The 18353-nt window shown below is 34.8% G+C and overlaps 4 protein-coding genes across 6 annotated transcripts; 2 read left to right on the top strand and 2 right to left on the bottom strand.

Annotated features, from left to right (window-relative positions):
* Positions 1-4: 4 nt before the first annotated feature.
* LOC123194235 (heparanase-like protein 3) lies at positions 5-2289 on the bottom strand. The gene is made up of 9 exons (XM_044607389.1): positions 2041-2289; positions 1923-1959; positions 1660-1843; positions 1432-1580; positions 1133-1363; positions 871-1060; positions 642-767; positions 455-554; positions 5-379 (listed from the first exon to the last, which is right to left on the bottom strand). Exons 1-9 carry the CDS (start codon positions 2287-2289, stop codon positions 5-7), a joined length of 1641 nt encoding a protein of 546 aa, XP_044463324.1.
* A 2399-nt stretch (positions 2290-4688) lies between these two features.
* Positions 4689-5305, top strand: LOC123193822 (TPD1 protein homolog 1-like). The gene is made up of 2 exons (XM_044606876.1): positions 4689-4782; positions 4885-5305. The coding sequence occupies exons 1-2, from the start codon at positions 4722-4724 to the stop codon at positions 5193-5195; spliced, it is 372 nt and encodes a 123-aa protein (XP_044462811.1). The 5' UTR covers positions 4689-4721; the 3' UTR covers positions 5196-5305.
* Positions 5306-6112: 807 nt separating this feature from the next.
* LOC123194234 (TPD1 protein homolog 1A-like) lies at positions 6113-6585 on the top strand. The gene is made up of 2 exons (XM_044607387.1): positions 6113-6170; positions 6305-6585. Exons 1-2 carry the CDS (start codon positions 6113-6115, stop codon positions 6583-6585), a joined length of 339 nt encoding a protein of 112 aa, XP_044463322.1.
* Positions 6586-8596: 2011 nt separating this feature from the next.
* On the bottom strand, positions 8597-16714 carry LOC123195145 (topless-related protein 1-like). Of its 3 annotated transcripts, none has more exons than XM_044608770.1 (25): positions 16610-16714; positions 15919-16043; positions 15655-15834; positions 15432-15545; positions 15181-15339; positions 14778-14955; positions 14579-14690; positions 14312-14382; positions 14103-14244; positions 13882-13991; positions 13716-13785; positions 13534-13607; positions 13350-13445; positions 13178-13273; positions 12975-13102; positions 12644-12878; positions 12265-12429; positions 11854-11997; positions 11017-11127; positions 10696-10875; positions 10455-10583; positions 10276-10371; positions 9847-10035; positions 9448-9614; positions 8597-8952 (listed from the first exon to the last, which is right to left on the bottom strand). In XM_044608770.1, the coding sequence occupies exons 2-25, from the start codon at positions 15999-16001 to the stop codon at positions 8739-8741; spliced, it is 3243 nt and encodes a 1080-aa protein (XP_044464705.1). In that variant the 5' UTR covers positions 16002-16043; positions 16610-16714; the 3' UTR covers positions 8597-8738. The 3 variants fall into 3 exon arrangements, with proteins under 3 accessions (XP_044464705.1, XP_044464706.1, XP_044464704.1); XM_044608771.1 differs by lacking the exon at positions 16610-16714 and adding an exon at positions 16194-16441 and having other exon boundaries at positions 14778-14874; XM_044608769.1 differs by lacking the exon at positions 16610-16714 and adding an exon at positions 16194-16440.
* Between the last annotated feature and the right edge of the window lie 1639 nt (positions 16715-18353).

Raw genomic sequence — 18353 nt, 5'->3', positions numbered from 1 at the left:
AACTCTACATACAGGCCGGAAATTTTGTACCAGGAAAATCAACAAATACAATAGAGGAAGGAGCAACACTTATAGGATCTGTTCTATTAACGATCAGTGGCTCCAAGGGAGGAATCTTCCCAGATGAATTTACCTCCAGTATTTTCCCGTTCAGAAGCATTGTCTGGCTCTGTAAATTTCCGTCTTTAGGTGTTAAATGGTATTCTTCCCTTGTGCTATTATCATGCATAGTTTTAGAATCTCTAGACATCCTAGCGTATTTTGTTCTTTGAGTCTGTCGTACATTCAGAACTTCATTGCCAGCAGCATTTTCAGTTGAAACTTGAATTTGAACTGTTGTGTTCCCATCCAGGTTGATCAAGAGCAATGTAATTCCTTCCTGTAAGATGAAAATTTAACTTTAATGGTTGAATCTGATACCTGTTTTGGAGTTTAATTTTAGGATTTAACATACAGATTTCTTTGAACAGTGGGCATAGGCTCGTATTTTCCCTGTCCCGGAGAAACTTGTAGACAGAACTTTACTTCCCATTAACCTATGCCAGAGAAGAGCACTGCAGAATTCAACTGTACTTTTAGCAATGAATTCCGGTCATAGAATTTGCAAGTTGTTCGTCTTAATATAAATGGACCAAGTTTACCTGTAGTAATCAGGATTTGGGGCAAAAGTTGTAGTGTTGAGTAAGCCATAATTTCCTCCAATCAGTGTCTGTCTGCAATATGTTTTAGTGCTATAAGTTGAAGCCATTCCCAGTTGGTCTAAGTACCTGTTTGGTTATTTGGAAAAAGAAAGGAGGAACTCACTTCAAATTCTGTAATTCAGTGAAGAAAACTGACAAACTTAACATCGAAAACTCAGGACTGACTCACCAGAAACTGAACACAAATGTGTTTGTGACAAGATTGCGGCCACTGTTATAAGCTCCTCCGGCTTCCCCAACCCACGCAACTGCTGAAGTTGCAGAGCTTTTCAGAATTCCCTGAAGACCAACAAAGGGTTGAGCGCTGGTGTTGAGGTAGGATGGATTCAGGATCTTGTCAATTAGGTGATTATCCACACCTATCACATGCGAAAGGCTGTGTTTGATGGAAGCTATTGCAGAATACAAACAAGCAAACAAACAAATTATACCTGGTCCAAGATTGTAAATGTGCTGGGTGACCACTTGAAGGGAATTTGTTGATTTTGCTATAAATTCTGTGAACCAGTTGGAATCAAAGAACCCTCCTGGTGCTAAGACTACTGGCTTAACTTCAAAGCCTTTGTATATGTCTTGCACAATGTTCTGGAGAGTGCCTGTGTCAGCTGCATATTGATCAGGTCCAACTCTAGCCCCAACTCCATTGCCACTCAATTCATTTCCTGTTTATCAATGACATCTCAGATTCCAGTTTTCTTGCAACAAAAGTTATTTACAAGTTTGTTCTTACCTAGCTCCCAACCATAAATAGTATAGCCCTTGTTGACAGTGTATCTCATAAGAGATTCAGCATTGCTGGAGTTCCAGGCTCCCACTGCTGAACCATCGGAGCTTATTATCCTACCACTTAGCGCATTTAATCCAAAAATAACAGCTGCCCTGTATTCATTTCAGAATGAATTTCACTTAACAATGAAAAAGTATGATCAAAATGGTGAGAATTTGAGGAAAAATTTACCCAGCTTTTCTGAAGAACACGTTGAGTTCATCCCATCGAGACAAGGGCAAGCAACCTTTTGAGAAACCAAACATTTCTGAAGCATTCTTAACAAATGGTGTACAGGGTTGGTGATTATCTTTGCTTTCATATATAACTACATCCTCCAAGGTTCCACCCAGTCTAATTTTCAATGGAGAAAAAGCTGCAATCAAAACAAAGCTGAGTTCCAAGATAATCATACAAGAAAGTCAAAACAATTTTCGTCATCGAATTCTGCATACCTTTGATGGCATTCAACAATAATGGGTTGGCAAGATCCTAAAGAAGACAAATTAACTGTTGATTCTGGCTGAAAATCAGATGAAATTTTAATATAAATTCCCAGGAAGAACAGCTTACCAAGTTAAGTAGAGAAGCCCTGCCCCAGCTACAGGTTCCATAGTCACATTTATCAGGAGGCCACCAATCTAAAGTAGCACAAATGAAATTGTCATCTGTGGTTGCAATTGAAACTGTTGCATTGATGAAAACAGTGCCATCAACAGCAACATTTTCAGCTCCTACTCCCTCTACTGACACTGAGATTGAGGAATGACTCACCCAAAACAACCAGAAGCGCACAAGCAGAAGTTTCAAAAAAGAACCCATTTCATAAAAATGTCATTTGCAGCCAATGAATGTCTCTTTCTATTTCAAGTACCATGCATTTCAGGAATATTGTTAAATATGTATGCTCCATTTGAAGGTGTTGAGATGAGTCGAAACGTCCCCAGTTGAGGCTTGCGCTCATTTTAGATTTCAGGTTGAGGAGATATATTAAAGAAATGTTTTCAACGCTGCACACAGATTTCAGTATACTCTAATTGTATGTTGTCATTTTTTAAAGGAAATCGTCTATCAAATTGCTAAATAATAATGTATAGAAAGATGGTAGTCTTAACGAATCAATTGTAAATTCACCTCAAGTCAGCACCAATATTTTTAGAATAGTTTCAATGGATAGATCTGTAATATTAATATGATATAATTAAAATTATATATATCAAATATATTTATTATTTATTACAAAATGGTCAATAATATATGTTTCTAATTTAATATATTTGTATTCGATCATAGTCTTGAAACGTCGGTTTGATTTTCGTCTTTTGAAAATATTAATATACGAAGCAAGAAAGTGGTTAGTGGCGATACATGATGCAGCATGGTTTGAGTCACATTATTCATGTTATGAATGATTTTATCAAATAAATAAATTTGAAAAAACAGATTTTAGTCATAATAATATCAACATGGCATCATACTAATATCATCATAACGGTCAGATTAATCTAATTCAATAATTGAACAACCCTTTGATATTATTTATCTGATCCACCTTCAGATCAATCTAACTTAGGTTTTTTATAAGAGTGATCAATACAAGTGTCTTTCATGCTTTAGGCATGATGATAATACGAGTTTCAATTTTAATTCAGTTTCTCTTAATGAAAGATATTGGTAGGCCGAGAGGAAGCCTCTTCAAAAACTTATTATTCGCGATCCATTTGTTGATAAAATAATCATGTAAGTCTTCTTCTGGTTCATTGTCACTAGGTCTTCCCTGCACTAGATGAGATATATATACATATATATATCTTCATCTACTAATGTAGGTGAGTACTGAGCCAGCCATTTGGCTATTATCTGATCATATGGATATTGATTAAGAGGAGAAGACGAAGCAGCAGCCAGCACCACAAGCACAATAGTCGATATATAATATTGACAGTCGAAAAACTTTGAAGTCAACATGCTGACGCAGGCCAATGTTGATGGAAGATTGTCCGTGAAAGAAATCCATAGTTCACTTATATTAGTTAGCATCCATAGTTTGAATGTGAAGAATTATTTGAAAGTACAGCAAATTCGAATTATATTTAAACAAGGGTCTACTCAAACTCAATTTGTATTTATAAAATCTATATAAGATACCTATAAAATTATCGAAATGTATCGAAGAAGAATCATTAAAAATATAAGATAAAAAGAAAAATCATAAAGAAAATTAATTTATTAACAACTTTCTAATAACTTAACTTAAACTAGAGTTAGGATTATCTAACTTAAATTTGACTTGTTTCAAGCCAATTCTACTATGATCCAACCCTAATTGGAAGAAAATGGAAAACACGTATTAAAAACTTTGGGCTGCTTGGAGAGATTAACACATGAAGTGCGAGGATATATGTCAAATTCTTAATAGGAGTAGGAAAACAAACCAGATAAAGACTTCTCAAAAAATGAATGATCTAAAGAGATAATATTTAGCTTTATAACAAGAAAATGACCAGATTTCAAAGACTTTTTACCTTTTATTCACTTTCATATTTATATATTTCAGAGCTTGTGGAATATTGATCTCTAGATTACATTGATTTTTTCCATGGGCTAATATAGCAGTTGAGATACAGTGCCTGAGATTTATTAGTTTAACTGAGGTTCAATTCAAGCATTCTTCCTACAAAACATTACTGTTGTCTTACATTTGTATATTCCACTTATACATAATATCATTAGTTGTAGATTCGAATTGAGTCAAACCTGAATAAACACCAACTCGAATCCATTTAACTTGAGTTGGTGAATAATAACGTTTGTTATATAAAAAATAATATCGGAGAGATAAATAATGATGTCGGAGAGATACACTATATTGTTAGATAGATAAATTGTTGAAGAATCCTTAAATTCAAAAGAGTTAGGATTTGTCTTGTTCGAGCCAGATGTGAATTCAAATCCAAGCCGATTCAACACAAATCCACCCCTTAATTATTGAATATATATATATATATATATATATATGGTATTTTGTTACATGTATTAATAATATATCATCTCCTTGATTAGTACAAAAATTAATTACATACCATAGTTGAATGTTGCAAGCATGTGTGTGTGTCTAAATAAAGTAACTTCATAATCTCATTTAAAGTCTTTTGTGTTTTTACTATAGAAAGATTTAGATTACATTTTCTCAAGAGTCTGCTATTATAAAAAGAATGCCACTGAACACAAACAAGCCACTCAAATAGATTTCAATGGAAGCCATCTTTAAGTTCTTCATTGCTGCAATTCTCTTTGCAACCTTCATCGCCAAAGGTAAATATATCACCTTACAAGTGATGTGATCTTAATTGCAATCCATTAACGTACGTTCAAATTTTCTCATTCTTCCGCATGCATTTATGCAAATTATTGCAGGCAACTGCCAATGCTTTCCAGTGAATATCACAGTGAGCCAGGTTAAAACAGGAGTGCTAGTGCAGAATAAGCCAGAATGGGCGGTGACAGTCTCAAATCCCTGCCGATGTGTAGTGGTGAACCTGGTATTATCATGCTCTGGGTTTCGGAGTGTACGAGAGATTTCCCCTTTTGTTCTGGCCAAGTCTGGGGACAGGTGTCTTGTTCACAATGGTTATCCTCTTGGTGCCTCCCGTACATTTAAGTTCAGCTATGTTTGGGATCATGAATTCCCATTTAAGCCTGTTTCTTTATATGCCTCCTGTCCTTGAACAGGATTTGTCTTTTAAATTGATATGAAGTTATTATCATTCATGTTTGGAGTTCAAATTACTCCTTGCAGGATGGAATGGAATAAAACACTAATAAGTACCATTAATCACATTATTGTTTATAATATGATAACAAATTAATTTTTTCTTTTATTTCTTTAATAATAGCTTTGAAACGTGTTAAATTATATCAAGACTTGTCATTTGATAAACTTTTATATCGGGCCAACTTGACAAAATCTTAAGGTTTAGGGAATGATTAAAATCTTTGATTTGTGTTTCTATAGGTTTTTAACAATTCAATCAACAAATTTTATATAGGTCGATTTAAAAATTAAGTTTTTTATTTTATTTAAATTGAACTAAAATAATTTTTATCATATTTTTACTTTATAATGGACAGTAATAGATGGTCAACTTATCCTTAAAAAAAAAAATAATTAAAATTTTTTAAAAAATAATCTAACAGTATTGTGCTAGCCAATGAGTCTTTACTCACGGTCCGAGACATGACTTGCTCAGCCTGCAGATTCAACATGACCCTAAGTTTTTGTGTTGGGCCAAGAAAGTGGTGTCTGGTTAAAGGGTTGGTTTGTACACTCAGTTATGGTGCATGTTGTGAATGAAACTTGACACAAATCGGTCAAAATCAAAGCACCAGTTGAATCAAGAGATTTAGTTGAAGTTTCCAAACCATATTTACAAGGCAACAAAATAATGTTATAAAAGTAAACTAAATTAATTAATGTATACAATGAAAGTGAATCAAGAGAATTTGATACACCAGACCAAAGTTTGGCAAGAAATCTATTATAATCTGCAATCTGCAAACCAAACCATTGGCTTTCAACACTTCGTCATTGACTGTCTACAAATCAACCACCAGCATACTCAAATCAACTGAAAAGGTGTCTGCAATGGCAACAATTTTCTACTCTCTGGTGGTGATTCTCCTTCTGAGTTTCATCAGCACAAGTAAAATATCCTCCTACAGTACTATATAATAATATATAACAAATGATTTTGAATTAAAAAAAGAATTAACATGGAATTCAATTTCAATGCAAGCTACTGTCAAGAATGTGGTATACGTGTACCGGATATCACAGTAAGCCAGTATAACAGTTCCCGGGCAGTGCTAGATAAGCCAGAATGGAGAGTGGTTATTTATAATAACTGCAACAAATGTAGCATGCGGAATCTGACAATGACCTGTGCTGGGTTTCAATCTGCACCAGCAGTTGACCCAGCACTGGTGTTAAAATCTGGCGACACATGCCTTATTAACGGTGGTAGGCCTATTTTACGCTCATCTTCATTCACCTTCTATTATGTATGGGACACTACTTTTGAATGGGAACCAGTTTCGGGCTCTGTTGAATGCTCTTAGTCATGTCAATTGATAATAATAATAATACTGATTCACCATTTAAGGTGTCTTTTTAGTTAGTATTCAACTGTTTGTACATATTGTAGTGTTATTCATTCTGAAATGCAATGATAAAAAGCATTTGAAAAAGCTCAGATGCAACAACGCAAAGCAATTGAAAAATACCCCATATGCCAATGTTATCAAAGAATCATCCAAGTTTTTAACCCTTAGTTCAGCTTGTAGCAAAATAACTCTTGGAAGGCAAGATAACATTTCTGAGTGGACAAAATGATATGAGAAAAAGCAAAGGCATTGAAGGACCAGAATAGAGGTGGCAAATATATTATGATAAGAGAGATGTAATATTAGAATTTAGAAATATAAGAAAACAAAGTTTAATCCACAAAACTACAAGAATCAAGTCTAATCTAATGCAGAGAGCCACCTTGAATCCCACCCATCCAAAGAGCCTACCTCAAACCCTTATCACAAGGCAAATTATAAAACACAAGAAGAGAATGAAGCATTCTGGCCTCATTTTCTCTTCTTAACTGGTGGCTAGGGCTGGATTCGAGCCGAGCCGAGCTCGGCTCGATTTTTTTATGGCCGGCTCGAGTTCTGTTCGAGCTCGACTCGAGCAGAATTCGGCTCGGCTCGAGTTTGGCTCGTTTTTTGCTCGTTTTTCATATCAAAACGGTACCATTTTGTATATATATATGAATCAAAACGACGTCGTTTTGTATAAAAAATTTTTAAAAAAAATTACCGAGCCAGCTCAAGCTGGCTCGGCTCGAATCCAGCCCTACTGGTGGCTGAGGAATCCCTTCCTCGTCTTCCTCATCCTTGTCTTCTTCTTCCTCTTCTTCCCCATCATCATTGTCATCTTCATCTTCATCAACACCTAGAGAAGAGATGAAAAGACGAAAATCTCTTTCTCGCATGATGGTACAACAAAAAGATCTTTCATCTCTTCATCAGATCACTTGTCATGACATCAAGAAAAAAAGAAGGTTGGAGACGATGCCAGAAATGACATTAGCAAATGAAATTGAAGAGTGAGGGTGAAACTGCTATTTTTGAAAGTCATAAGGAACGACTAAGTTTAAAAAATATGAAAACCTTAGATTTAAGGATAAAAATGTTAATTTTTAAAATTTGAAACTTTAAGTAAAAGTAAAATGTTAATTTCTAAAAACTATAAGAGAAAAATAATAAATTTTATATTTTTTTTTATATAAACAGTAAAATGATCATTTTATCATTTCTTTTAATAGAAGTTGGATCATAGTGGGGGTTTGAATTTTTCACCTATCGCGGATGTAATTTTAAATTTCAACTAAAACTTGTGTGAGGGATAATTTTTTTTCCTAATTAAAATTTATTTTTGTTTCTTCGTCTAAAAATTATATTTTTATATACAGTGCCACACGGAAAAACAAATTTCCGAAATGTCTCCGAAAACTGAAATTGATACGAAAAATTTGAAACGCGTTTAAAATGCTTAGATCCGATTGAACCCGAGTCAGGAATTGTTATGCTTCTCCACGCCAACATTCAAGTCAATAAGATTTTTATGACGGCGAGGAAGATTTCAAACAATAGCCCAAGCGTCCATTCAACCCGAGATTTCAAACATTACCAACTTTTCTGACTTTGTCTTTGTCAAATGCTTACTTAACCCGAGGAACTACGTCAAAGTTCGATCGTTCTTAGAAATTAATTCAACACTTCGATGCAGTTTCGTGTTTGTGTTTGAGCCTGAACAAAGAACAAGGATTGCTATATTCCGGCTCCTGGGATTAAACCCTTAAAGTGTGCTGAATCTCAGACTGGGAATGTTTGGAATCAATAATCCAAGCCCGCGACTCCGCCACTAACTCCCACGTTGCAGGCTTTGATTATTGCATTTACAGGATTTTCCATCTTTTCGTTTCCTATATTTCTAAAAAAATATCTTTCGGCGTTTTCGTTTTTTATGATTTCATGTTTCTACGTCTCTGTTTTGGTGCGACTCAAGCTATCATGGATCTGGTATAACATTTGTTTAAGTAGGAAAAGATGTACAGTCTAAAGCTTCATGTTTAATTGCATAATTACATTAAGTCAACTACTGAAACTGACATGCATGCGTGCATGCTTATACACACATTGGATTGTTCAGTACATGGTCTTCAGCCTTGGTGCTGATCTGAAGCTACTACGACGGCAGATAAAGGGCGACCGTTGCTTGCCGAGCCATTCTCATGAGTTGGATAAGGAAGACCCCATTTATTCTCAGATTCAAGTGGCTCCAAGACATGAACGCTGCTATCAGTCAGTCCGATGGCAAATTGGTTGGGTTCTTGTGGATGTGCTGCAATCACACGTGGGTATATTGCCGCCGAACTGCTATGAATGAATTGGTAATAAACAAGAGTTAGTATCACCCTATACATGGAAACGATGGAAGAAAACAATGATTTTGTACCCAAGTTTAATAAAAGTTCAAATGCATACTCTTAACTAGGGCTACAGTTTGGGTTCAAGCTCGATGAGCTCGAAACTTGGAAGCTTGAGCTCGTGAAAAAGACAGCTTATTTGAGCTCGACTCAGAAAATTACAGTGACATCTCATAACTTATATAATTATTAATTACTCAAATGAAAAAGTAAAATTTTACTATTTTAGAGGTACAAGTGAAGAGAAAGATTTTGCATACTCGAAGCCGAGCAACAATGAGTTTGAGCTTGGCTTGACAAAAATAGAGTCAGCCCACCTCATTTGCAACTCTAGTCTTAAGTTCAACAAGCTTAGAAAAGGAATCTTTTCGTAAAGATGCAATAGAATGCTAGATCGTTAAAGTGAAACAAGAGGCATGTATAGAAAAATGGAGGACATGACCTGACATCAGATGGAAGATAAGCTGAAGAATCAACTCGACATCTTAGTTGGAGATTTGATGCATTAAATATCCGCACACTGCCATCCACAAAACTGCTGTACACCAACTGGCTATCACATGAGAATGCTGCATGGGAGATTGGAGCTGAGCTTTCTCCTACGACCCACTGAATTTCATAAAAAACCGTATTGGCCATCATCAATACATCACTTGTCACAGTGCATTAAAATCTAGTATGTATATAGAGGTTTTCTCAAGTCAAAAGCTGGGGATTTTTGCAGTTCAGCAGTCCATCCGGTTAGTGGAAGACCAAAAAGACCCTCTTTATTCTGCTGCAATTGGTTGTTCAGGACCAAATTTATTTATTGATTAAAAGAAGACAAGCTAAATGAAAATACCTGCTTTTCACACTCCAGTTTCATTGAATCATATATGGCTAGCTGAGTTTCATTTACGGCGAGGAAGTGAATCTGATCATGATGAAACTGAACTTGTGTATCCGATGCTGCTGCTGGAGTCCTTCCAGATGGAATATGCGAGAAAGCACTTTTCTGCCTCTCCCACCCATCACAGCTCCATATGATGATCTAGGAAAAGAAGGAAGAAATTTATGGATTATGTGCAAGAAATATCCATTAAAAACCATGATTGCTCAAAAATGGAATATGTAAGATTCTGTTGCTTGTGTTTATCTTGCACTTCAATCAATAGAAAATGGCGATAACATGCAGTAGAATTGAACTGAGAGGCAACATATATAAACATTGCATAGAATTGCATGTTTATAATATGCATATGCTATAGAAGTTGGAAGTTAGGACACTAACCTGAGCATCGGCTCCTGAAGAAACAAGTATGTTCAGCACATGGGAAAAAGCAAGGCCAGTGACTCTTTTAGAGTGACCTTTAAGTTTGTTTTTGGCCTACAATAAGAAAGAAAACAGCTGATTTGCTTGATTATGTCTAAGTAGAATCACCACAATCATTGCTCTAAAGTATACTGTACCTCATCCGTACGAATATTATATATGTGTATGGTGGAATCATCCATGCCAACAGCAATTATATTGTTATCTTGAGGGTGGAAAGCAAGATATGTTGATGCAGGTGGTGGCTCCATGAAGGTTGTCATAGTCTGTAAGTGCCCAGAGATATCAATAAGTTAGTCAAAATGAAGCAGATGTGTGACAAAACTGGGTGCAAACAAACCCATGGTTAAGAACTTTTAGTTCTGTTCCAAAGCCTACCTTAAATGTCATCATGTTGAACAAGGAAATTTTCCCTCCAGATGTTGACATGACATAGGAATCATTCTTCGACAAAGCAAAGCAGGGCACAACATCTTCAGGCTTAGCACCAGCTAAATCATTGGTCATTAATATGCCTGATGCTGGTTGCACTAGTTGAGGGGCAACCTTGCTAGTTGCCTGCATCATGAAACTTGGTACTAGTAATCATCAATTCAAATTTTCACACGGGAACAAATTTGGGGTGAAATGAGAAGATTTTAATAATCTCTATGAGCTTCATGAAAGAAATAGATTAAAGCTGAGGGAGGAAACTTATACCTTCCCACTCAAATTAACCTCACTTCGGGGCCACTTCCAATATAGGTGAATGGCATTTAATGCTAATGCCAAAATGCCATTACCCGAATTAGTGTAGATTAACCTTGAGATCTGCAATATTTACATAAGCTATTGAGAAACCTATACCCTTTCAGTTTCAGCAATAAGCACTGGGTACTTTTTCTGGCAAAGGTATTTGAACCAAACTAGTTGATACACAGAGAACCATGAGCAAATAAATGAAATGTGTGGAAGACACCATAAATTATGCAGCAGATATACCGGCAAAACAATCTTTCTAATCATTTATAAAAATTTCCAATTTCTTATACAATTTATAACTAAGACTTCAATCTTGATTGTGCTTGCTACTCTGGCTTCTATTACGTTGTCTACTGACTACAGCTACTATCAAGAAACTCGGTTGGTTTTCTGCTTTCATGTTTTTGTGCTGACAGGTTTCTTAGAGTGCCGCATTTATATTCTCAAGTTTCCAACAAGTTACTGAATACTTTGAACAGGAAACAACAATATTATGCTACTGGTTTGTTCAAAAGATAAATCATAAATTATATTCAGACATCAGCTGCTGCAGACTCCTATATTAATTGGAACAGCACCATCAAATTTTAATTTGTTTAGAGAAGATGTAACATTCAGATTGTTTTGGTTATGTGTTTCAAACTTTATAATGTATAGCACGATTAACTGCAAAATCCTGAAATGCAGGTGTATCACAGCCTTACAGATATAACTCCTCTAGGCAGAAATCTTGTAACGTCCATCAGAATCCAAACTGAAATAAAAATCTCTAACCATACCCATCAGAAAGCATACCTTATCCGTTTTAACATGAGCTGAGAGCCTCAATGTGCGCAACTGAGAAGGTTTGCTAATCTCTGTGAGCTTCCAATTCTTCACTGGGTTAACTTCTTCAGTTAATCTAGGTTTAACATCCTCCTGGTTTCTAGAATCACCATTCTATTAAAGGCACCAAATGTATTAGTAGTTGGTGAGCAAAAAATGGAAGTTTTAACACCAAGAGCAATAATGAGCTGAAGAAATACATTTTGAAAGAAAGAGATTAAATTGAGAACACCCAAACTGAAACAAAGACAATTCACATAATGCAAAATCACATTGGACTTGAAAAAAAAAAATTGAATATGTATGCATTACAGAATCATTCAAAGCATATAAAGAAGATGTAACTGAAATGATCAAAAAGAAGCAAATATTACAAGTTACCTTTGTAACAGTCTCGGGTGCTATTCTTGAGGCAATCAGAGAATGGCTTTCATTACTGCACAATAACATGATACCATCCACTGTTGCTAAGATTTTAATTCTGTTCTCATTTGCGGAAACAGCCAATAATGTACCCTCCTTGTTGAAGCGGATACGTGGACTTGCCTTAAATTGGAAAAGGTAAATGAGCAACTCAAATAATTTTTCTTCTCTATAAAATATAGGATTGTTTTTGCTAGGAAACGGGGAAGAATTGGATCAAAACTAATAGAAGATACCAAAAAAAAAAAAAAAAAAAAAAGGTGCTATCTTCCATATAGACTCAAGAGTGGTCATTCACTAAACAATAAATACTAATTAATGCCACTGCGAAACTTACTGGTAAGCCTCCCTCTGTGTCAATGGTTGTCAAAAGACTAGAGTTATCCATATCCCAGAATTTGATTGAATAGTCATCACCAGCAGCCAGAAACCTGTTCTTGGTAGTATCAAATTGTACAACACCCAAAGAACGCTTGTGAAATCCTCTGTATGTTCTTTTCACAGTACCTTCATTTTCATTCCATTCAACCATGTGTGACTCCCCTTCTTTATTGGTCCCACATGAGAAAAGCCTGCATGTGTGAATGTATTTATGCACTAATTAGTTCATCCATAAAACTGAATATGATGCAGATAACTATAGTCCAGAGCAGGTCCAGAAGCCCAACCTTTTTCCATCAGCACTATATGCCATAGTTGAACAAGACTGACCTGGTGCATTGTAATCAACCCTCAGTCCCATCATGTCATACAGCCAAGCTTTTATCTTCCCATCCACTGATGTTGAAAAGACAAACTGAAGTGTAAAGTATGAGTAAAAACTTCAAATAAACTGAGTAAATCAGCTACAAATATCAAGCAGAAAGATTACATGAACATTATCCTTGGAATGAGGGCACACAGAATGTACAGCATCCATATGACCTTCAAATGTGTACAATTTTGTGCCAGTAGCCACATCCCATACCTAAAAACAAACAAAACCATGTAAGAAATCACCTTTTCCATGACTAACATCTAACCGGTAAGTCACTCATAACAACCTTGATGGTCCTGTCATCACCACAAGTAATAACAGAGAGTTGCTTATTGTGGTTGCTGAATGCTATATCATTTACACTCCCAATATGAGCATCAATCTAGGAATGAAAACAAATATAATGTCAGAAACAAAAGTAACAGACAGTACAATAAATCAGAGAGAGGAGGAGATGATGGAGCGCCTACCTCCAGATGCTGCCGAATTTCATGTGAACCATGATAAGTGTATAACTGAACTATTTGTTTAGAATATGCAACTCCTGTTTAATAAAAATAACATTAACAAGACATGCAATATATAGTTAGATAACAACAACAAAACCATGGACCATTTTAAACAGTTATATGGTTTCAAATCTAAACCTTACCAAATAAAGACCCATCGGGGCTCCACAATAAACATTTTACCGAGACACATGGATCTTTGGTTAACGCTGCCTGAATCCAACCAAGTTCAATTTAGAATTTGACAATTAGTGAAACAAAAGCAATTAGCTGGCTCCAAAATTTTACTTGGTTAAAGTGAAAACATACCTTTAATGACATTGAACTTGCTCCAATATTCCATACCTGAAAGTTTCTTGAAACCACCTTCTCTGCAGAACTAACCTCCCACAAACTAATATCCCCCGCATGCGTTCCAACTGAAGAAGTCCGTTAGAAAACATAACTTACTTTACCTACTAACTGACAAAATGTTTTTGAAATAATTACTATAAATAATAATTGTGTCAAGAGAAGTCGTACAAACTAACCAAGAAGGAGAGTCTGTTGAACTGGATGGAAGTCCATGCTTGTTGGAACTGAACCCTGAGTTAAAGTCCGTGCGACAGTCTTAGGTAATTCATCGGTTGCTGAACAGTGATTTTGACCAGGATTTTTTCCTGGCAACATTATCTGCCAACATAGCTGAATGTTAGCCAGGAATGAGACTTTTTACACACTCAGCATCAAAACAACTTACCCTATCTGGAACCCCTGAGATCCTTGTTTTTGTCATAATATCCAAATCCCCAAGACCCTTTGTCATTGCAGCTAAATAGACGATAGAATAAAGGTTGAAAATATTAGAAATTCATTGTTTTTCAAAGCTTAAACATTTAGTTTTATGCAACAATTACAATAGACATTACATCATTTGAATTATTTACCTATTAGGCTTGTGAAACCTTGATTTGAATTACTTACAAAAAAAAAAAAAAAACAATTACAATACACATTACATCATTACCTGAATGCAGAGGAGTTAAAAAACTAGTTCCTCCTCCAGACGCCACAGGACGAGTTATCATTGAGGAAGTAGACATCCATGCAGTCAAGGGAATTTGGACTGCTGCTGATGGCTGATAGAACCAAGAGAGAGAGAGAAATTTTATTTAAAAATTTCCAAAGAATTCCCAGTTAAAGGCTAGTTGAAGTTGTTCACATACCCCATGTGCACCCATTGGAAGAAAACTTCCTGACTTTGCTACAGGACTTATTAGCTGATTGCTTGCGGTTAGCTGTGCATATGGATCATTGGCGTTTCTACAATTGTGATCCACAAAAAGGGTTTTTATATCAGGATTTGGCCTAGGATTTGTGCAAAGTGAATGCTGCCAGTTCAAGCTGTCTCATACATAACCAAAACCAGTCAGCAACATGATTGAATGCTAGATTTTCAAGAGAAGATTCCTAAGTGGAAGAAAACTGCAACATAAAATATGCTTGTACAGAGAAACATCATGCCAGTTCTACTTCATAACAGCCAGTTGAGTAAGCAAAAAGTAGAGCAAACATACAGTTCATACAATAGACAATTTTTTTCTTAATGTCATTTTAAGGCAATCATACCTTTGATTGATGAGCATCCTCAACCTTGAACCTTTTATGTTAGGAAATTCCAATTTGTCACGGAAAAGGGGATTTGCCTCAATAAGTTTCTTGAGCTCAACCAACATAAGTGGTCTTGCAGTCTTTGTATCTCTATAGCTAGAGAGTTGATCATTTTCCCTACAGAAATCACAAGATTTATTAAAATGACCAAAAACATCATTCTTCAATTCAAACTTACAATTGGAGAGCCTTGTTGTGAGTATAGATACCGAAAATTTTCTAATGTAAGGAGCTGAGTAATCTCCTTAAATAAGTCTTCATTGAAAGAAGCAAAAACTTTCAGATCCTTAACAAGAATATCTACAGCCTTGCCCCTTTCATTCCTGTTCAATTTAAGCAAGAAAGCAAACAAAATTTAAGAAAAAAATACCTTCTTAAATACAATACATGAGACTAGTCACTCTTTTGAAAATTCACTAGCTTACAACTTACCTGTCCAATGCCTCTAGGTATTTTTGCTTCCGAATTTCAAAATATATCTTCATAGAATATCTGTTATCATCAACTCTAGTGAAGCCAGAGAGGTACTTCTCAACTTCATCCCATTTGCCACTGAGCACCAAGTCTTCAAAGTACTTGACACTAAAGAACAGACCCGATTCTTGCTCAAGCCTGTTCATTTCATAAGTTCCATACATAAATATATAGAAAAGAAAAAGAAGCACAAGGTAATTATGAGTTGGGTTTTAATTTTACTTGTGAATAGTTTCTTTGAATTTTTCCTCATCAAGAAACTGCAATATCAAGAAGACGAGGTCTCTACTAAGCGAAGAAGTCATTTTAGCTCTACGTTCTTAAGTCCACAGCTCCCAAATCAACCACTGACAGCAACGAAAGACAAACATAAGGAAGGTTTAAAAAGTTTAGAAACAAAAAACAAACCGACAAAAGACTACATTGATTTCTTTGAAAAAAGTTTTAAAAATGAAACTTCTGCATAAAGAAAACAAAATAATACTCCATTCACTTACGGTTTATATTGAAGATGGGTGGAGCATTCAATGAAGAATCATTTTTACGAAATTTTTTAAGACCCAGCAACAGAACAGAGCTATGAAAAACAGAGCCGAAATGACTTAGAAATCAAACGAAAAAATTTTGCAATTGAGCCACAGTCAAGACAGACTTCATGTGAGAACCACTTGACAGAGTTGAAGAGTCGTGAGCTAAAATTACCTAAACATGGTAAAGAAAATTAGGGTTTTTAAAGATCACGAACAGTAAAGTAGCTTTAAACACATTAAAACAGAAAACGCTTGAAAGTTAAGACTCTCTGCAAAGAGCCAAAAACAGAAAATAGGAAAAGATGACAAAATTAAAACAGAAGCGAATCTCATGAAAAGTGAAAATGAGAAGTGAAAATTGAAACGAAGCATCCAAATCTTACCAGCAAAAACAAAAAAAAAAAACAGGGCAGTTTCAGTTCTCTTTCTCAGAAGGTGCTGCTTTTGAATTTTGAGATCTTAGTGACTAAGGAAGTGAGAGCGAGCTAGCTAGCTTTTTACTATAGAACGAGGCGGCATTTTCTAGGTATAAGTACGTGGACCTATCATGATACGTTCGATGTTTTACCATGTGGCCCATAGCTGAAAGTTAGGCCGACAGCTGTCTCTCCTTCGTTCGAAGGAAGACAATGACGGTTACGTTGTGGTGTAAGACCATTCTCACTTTTTAAGCGCGTTTAGGACATCCTCCGTAGAAAAGGCGCTTTGTTTGGTAATTAATTTATTTGAATTAAAAATGATAAGTGGGAAACTAAAATGTATTAATCAGTTGTTTTTATTTATTTTTAAACCACAATAAAGTGCTCCGATTTAATTAATATAAATATCAAGTTAAAACTTTGATTAAAAAAATATAGGTAGATTCAAATCGAGTTTATCCTTAATAAAGGTAAACTTAAGTCTAGTTAAAAATAATTAATTTAAAATCAAGTTTAACTCATTTGATTACTGATAAATTTATTAAATAACTCATTAAAAGCCGCTATAATAGAAAAAATAGATAGTTAAAAATAAAAAATTATTAGAAAAGAAAAAAAGTTATCAAAGAAAAAGAAAAATTGTGTGAAAAAGGTAAATTTGTTTATGATTTTTTAAAGCAAATGAGTCAAATTGACTCAAATCAATCTTAAGTTGCGGTTATCTTTTCTCGAGCCTAACAAATTCAAATTAAATTCAGACCAATTTAAAATCTCATATAACCCTAAAAATAAATAATTTAAATTAAGGGTGCAAAAGAGCCAATTCTGCAATACTTGGCTCTAACTCGATTTGATACATATATATACTTGAGCTTGCTAAATTAGTAAAATCTCAATTTGAGCTCAACTAGAGATAAAAACAAATTGCTCGAGTTTGATTAAAAAGTTTCTTTCTAGTCTATTAAAATTTTTAAAACATGTATTTAAACCTATAAATTATATATTTATCATCTCTCATATTCAAAACTCTAAAAAGCTTATTAATATTATATTTAAATTGAATTATAAGTTTACGAGGTTATTGAACTAACTAAAATCAATATCAAGTTAAACTCAAGAGTAAAACTTGATTAGCTTGACTAGTTAAATCAAGATCAACACGTTTTCAACATTAGCTCAAATAAGCCTCAAATGGAGAAAGCCAAACAAGTTGTTGTTTAGAAAGGCAAGTAGTATGCAATCGGTCCAGAGGATGTGGGAGATAATGTTTACACTTTCGTAAATGTATGCATGGCACCATCTAATGCAATGACAAAGAAAAGTGTTAGTGGTCTTGATAACTTGATATATAATAACTATGACAAATATTTATAATACTTGGTTGACGAAGATAAATAATAATATTGAGAAAGTAAATTATTGATATACCATTTAATTAAATAAGAGTTTTAATTTAACTTATTTATTCTATAATTTCAAAGCGGAGTGGTTGAACTTAATCCATCCCGTATTATTATTATTATTATTATTATTTTACATTTATTGATAATATATCTAAAATAATTGTGCCACGCGTCAAAATAACTATGCACATAGAAGACTTTGTTATGCCTTTTTTTGAGTGGCTTCCAGGACAGAGCGCTGATTACCATGTGGTGGGGCTCATTTGTTGATTTATCCTTCTTTTGTTTTTATTTTGAGAAGTAGA

The sequence above is a fragment of the Mangifera indica genome, chromosome 13 (assembly GCF_011075055.1).
Source record: "Mangifera indica cultivar Alphonso chromosome 13, CATAS_Mindica_2.1, whole genome shotgun sequence".
NCBI classification, from domain to species: Eukaryota; Viridiplantae; Streptophyta; class Magnoliopsida; order Sapindales; family Anacardiaceae; genus Mangifera; species Mangifera indica.
The sequence above is the reverse complement of the archived record's forward strand: the minus strand, read 5'-3'. Positions and strand labels throughout refer to the sequence as shown.

Excerpts from the sequence above, each read along its gene's own strand:
- LOC123194235 (XM_044607389.1), bottom strand. The coding sequence starts at position 2,289 with ATGGGTTCTTTTTTGAAACTTCTGCTTGTGCGCTTCTGGTTGTTTTGG. Across the intron at positions 1,960-2,040 it reads GGGCTTCTCTACTTAACTTG|GATCTTGCCAACCCATTATT; the intron begins GTAAGCTGTTCT and ends TGTCTTCTTTAG. Across the intron at positions 1,364-1,431 it reads TATTTATGGTTGGGAGCTAG|GAAATGAATTGAGTGGCAAT; the intron begins GTAAGAACAAAC and ends ATTGATAAACAG.
- LOC123193822 (XM_044606876.1), top strand. The coding sequence starts at position 4,722 with ATGGAAGCCATCTTTAAGTTCTTCATTGCTGCAATTCTCTTTGCAACC. Across the intron at positions 4,783-4,884 it reads TGCAACCTTCATCGCCAAAG|GCAACTGCCAATGCTTTCCA; the intron begins GTAAATATATCA and ends AAATTATTGCAG.
- LOC123194234 (XM_044607387.1), top strand. The coding sequence starts at position 6,113 with ATGGCAACAATTTTCTACTCTCTGGTGGTGATTCTCCTTCTGAGTTTC. Across the intron at positions 6,171-6,304 it reads TCTGAGTTTCATCAGCACAA|TAAGCCAGTATAACAGTTCC; the intron begins GTAAAATATCCT and ends CGGATATCACAG.
- LOC123195145 (XM_044608770.1), bottom strand. The coding sequence starts at position 16,001 with ATGACTTCTTCGCTTAGTAGAGACCTCGTCTTCTTGATATTGCAGTTT. Across the intron at positions 13,103-13,177 it reads ATTCCAAGGATAATGTTCAT|TTTGTCTTTTCAACATCAGT; the intron begins GTAATCTTTCTG and ends TTTACACTTCAG. Across the intron at positions 11,998-12,264 it reads CACCCGAGACTGTTACAAAG|AATGGTGATTCTAGAAACCA; the intron begins GTAACTTGTAAT and ends TGCCTTTAATAG.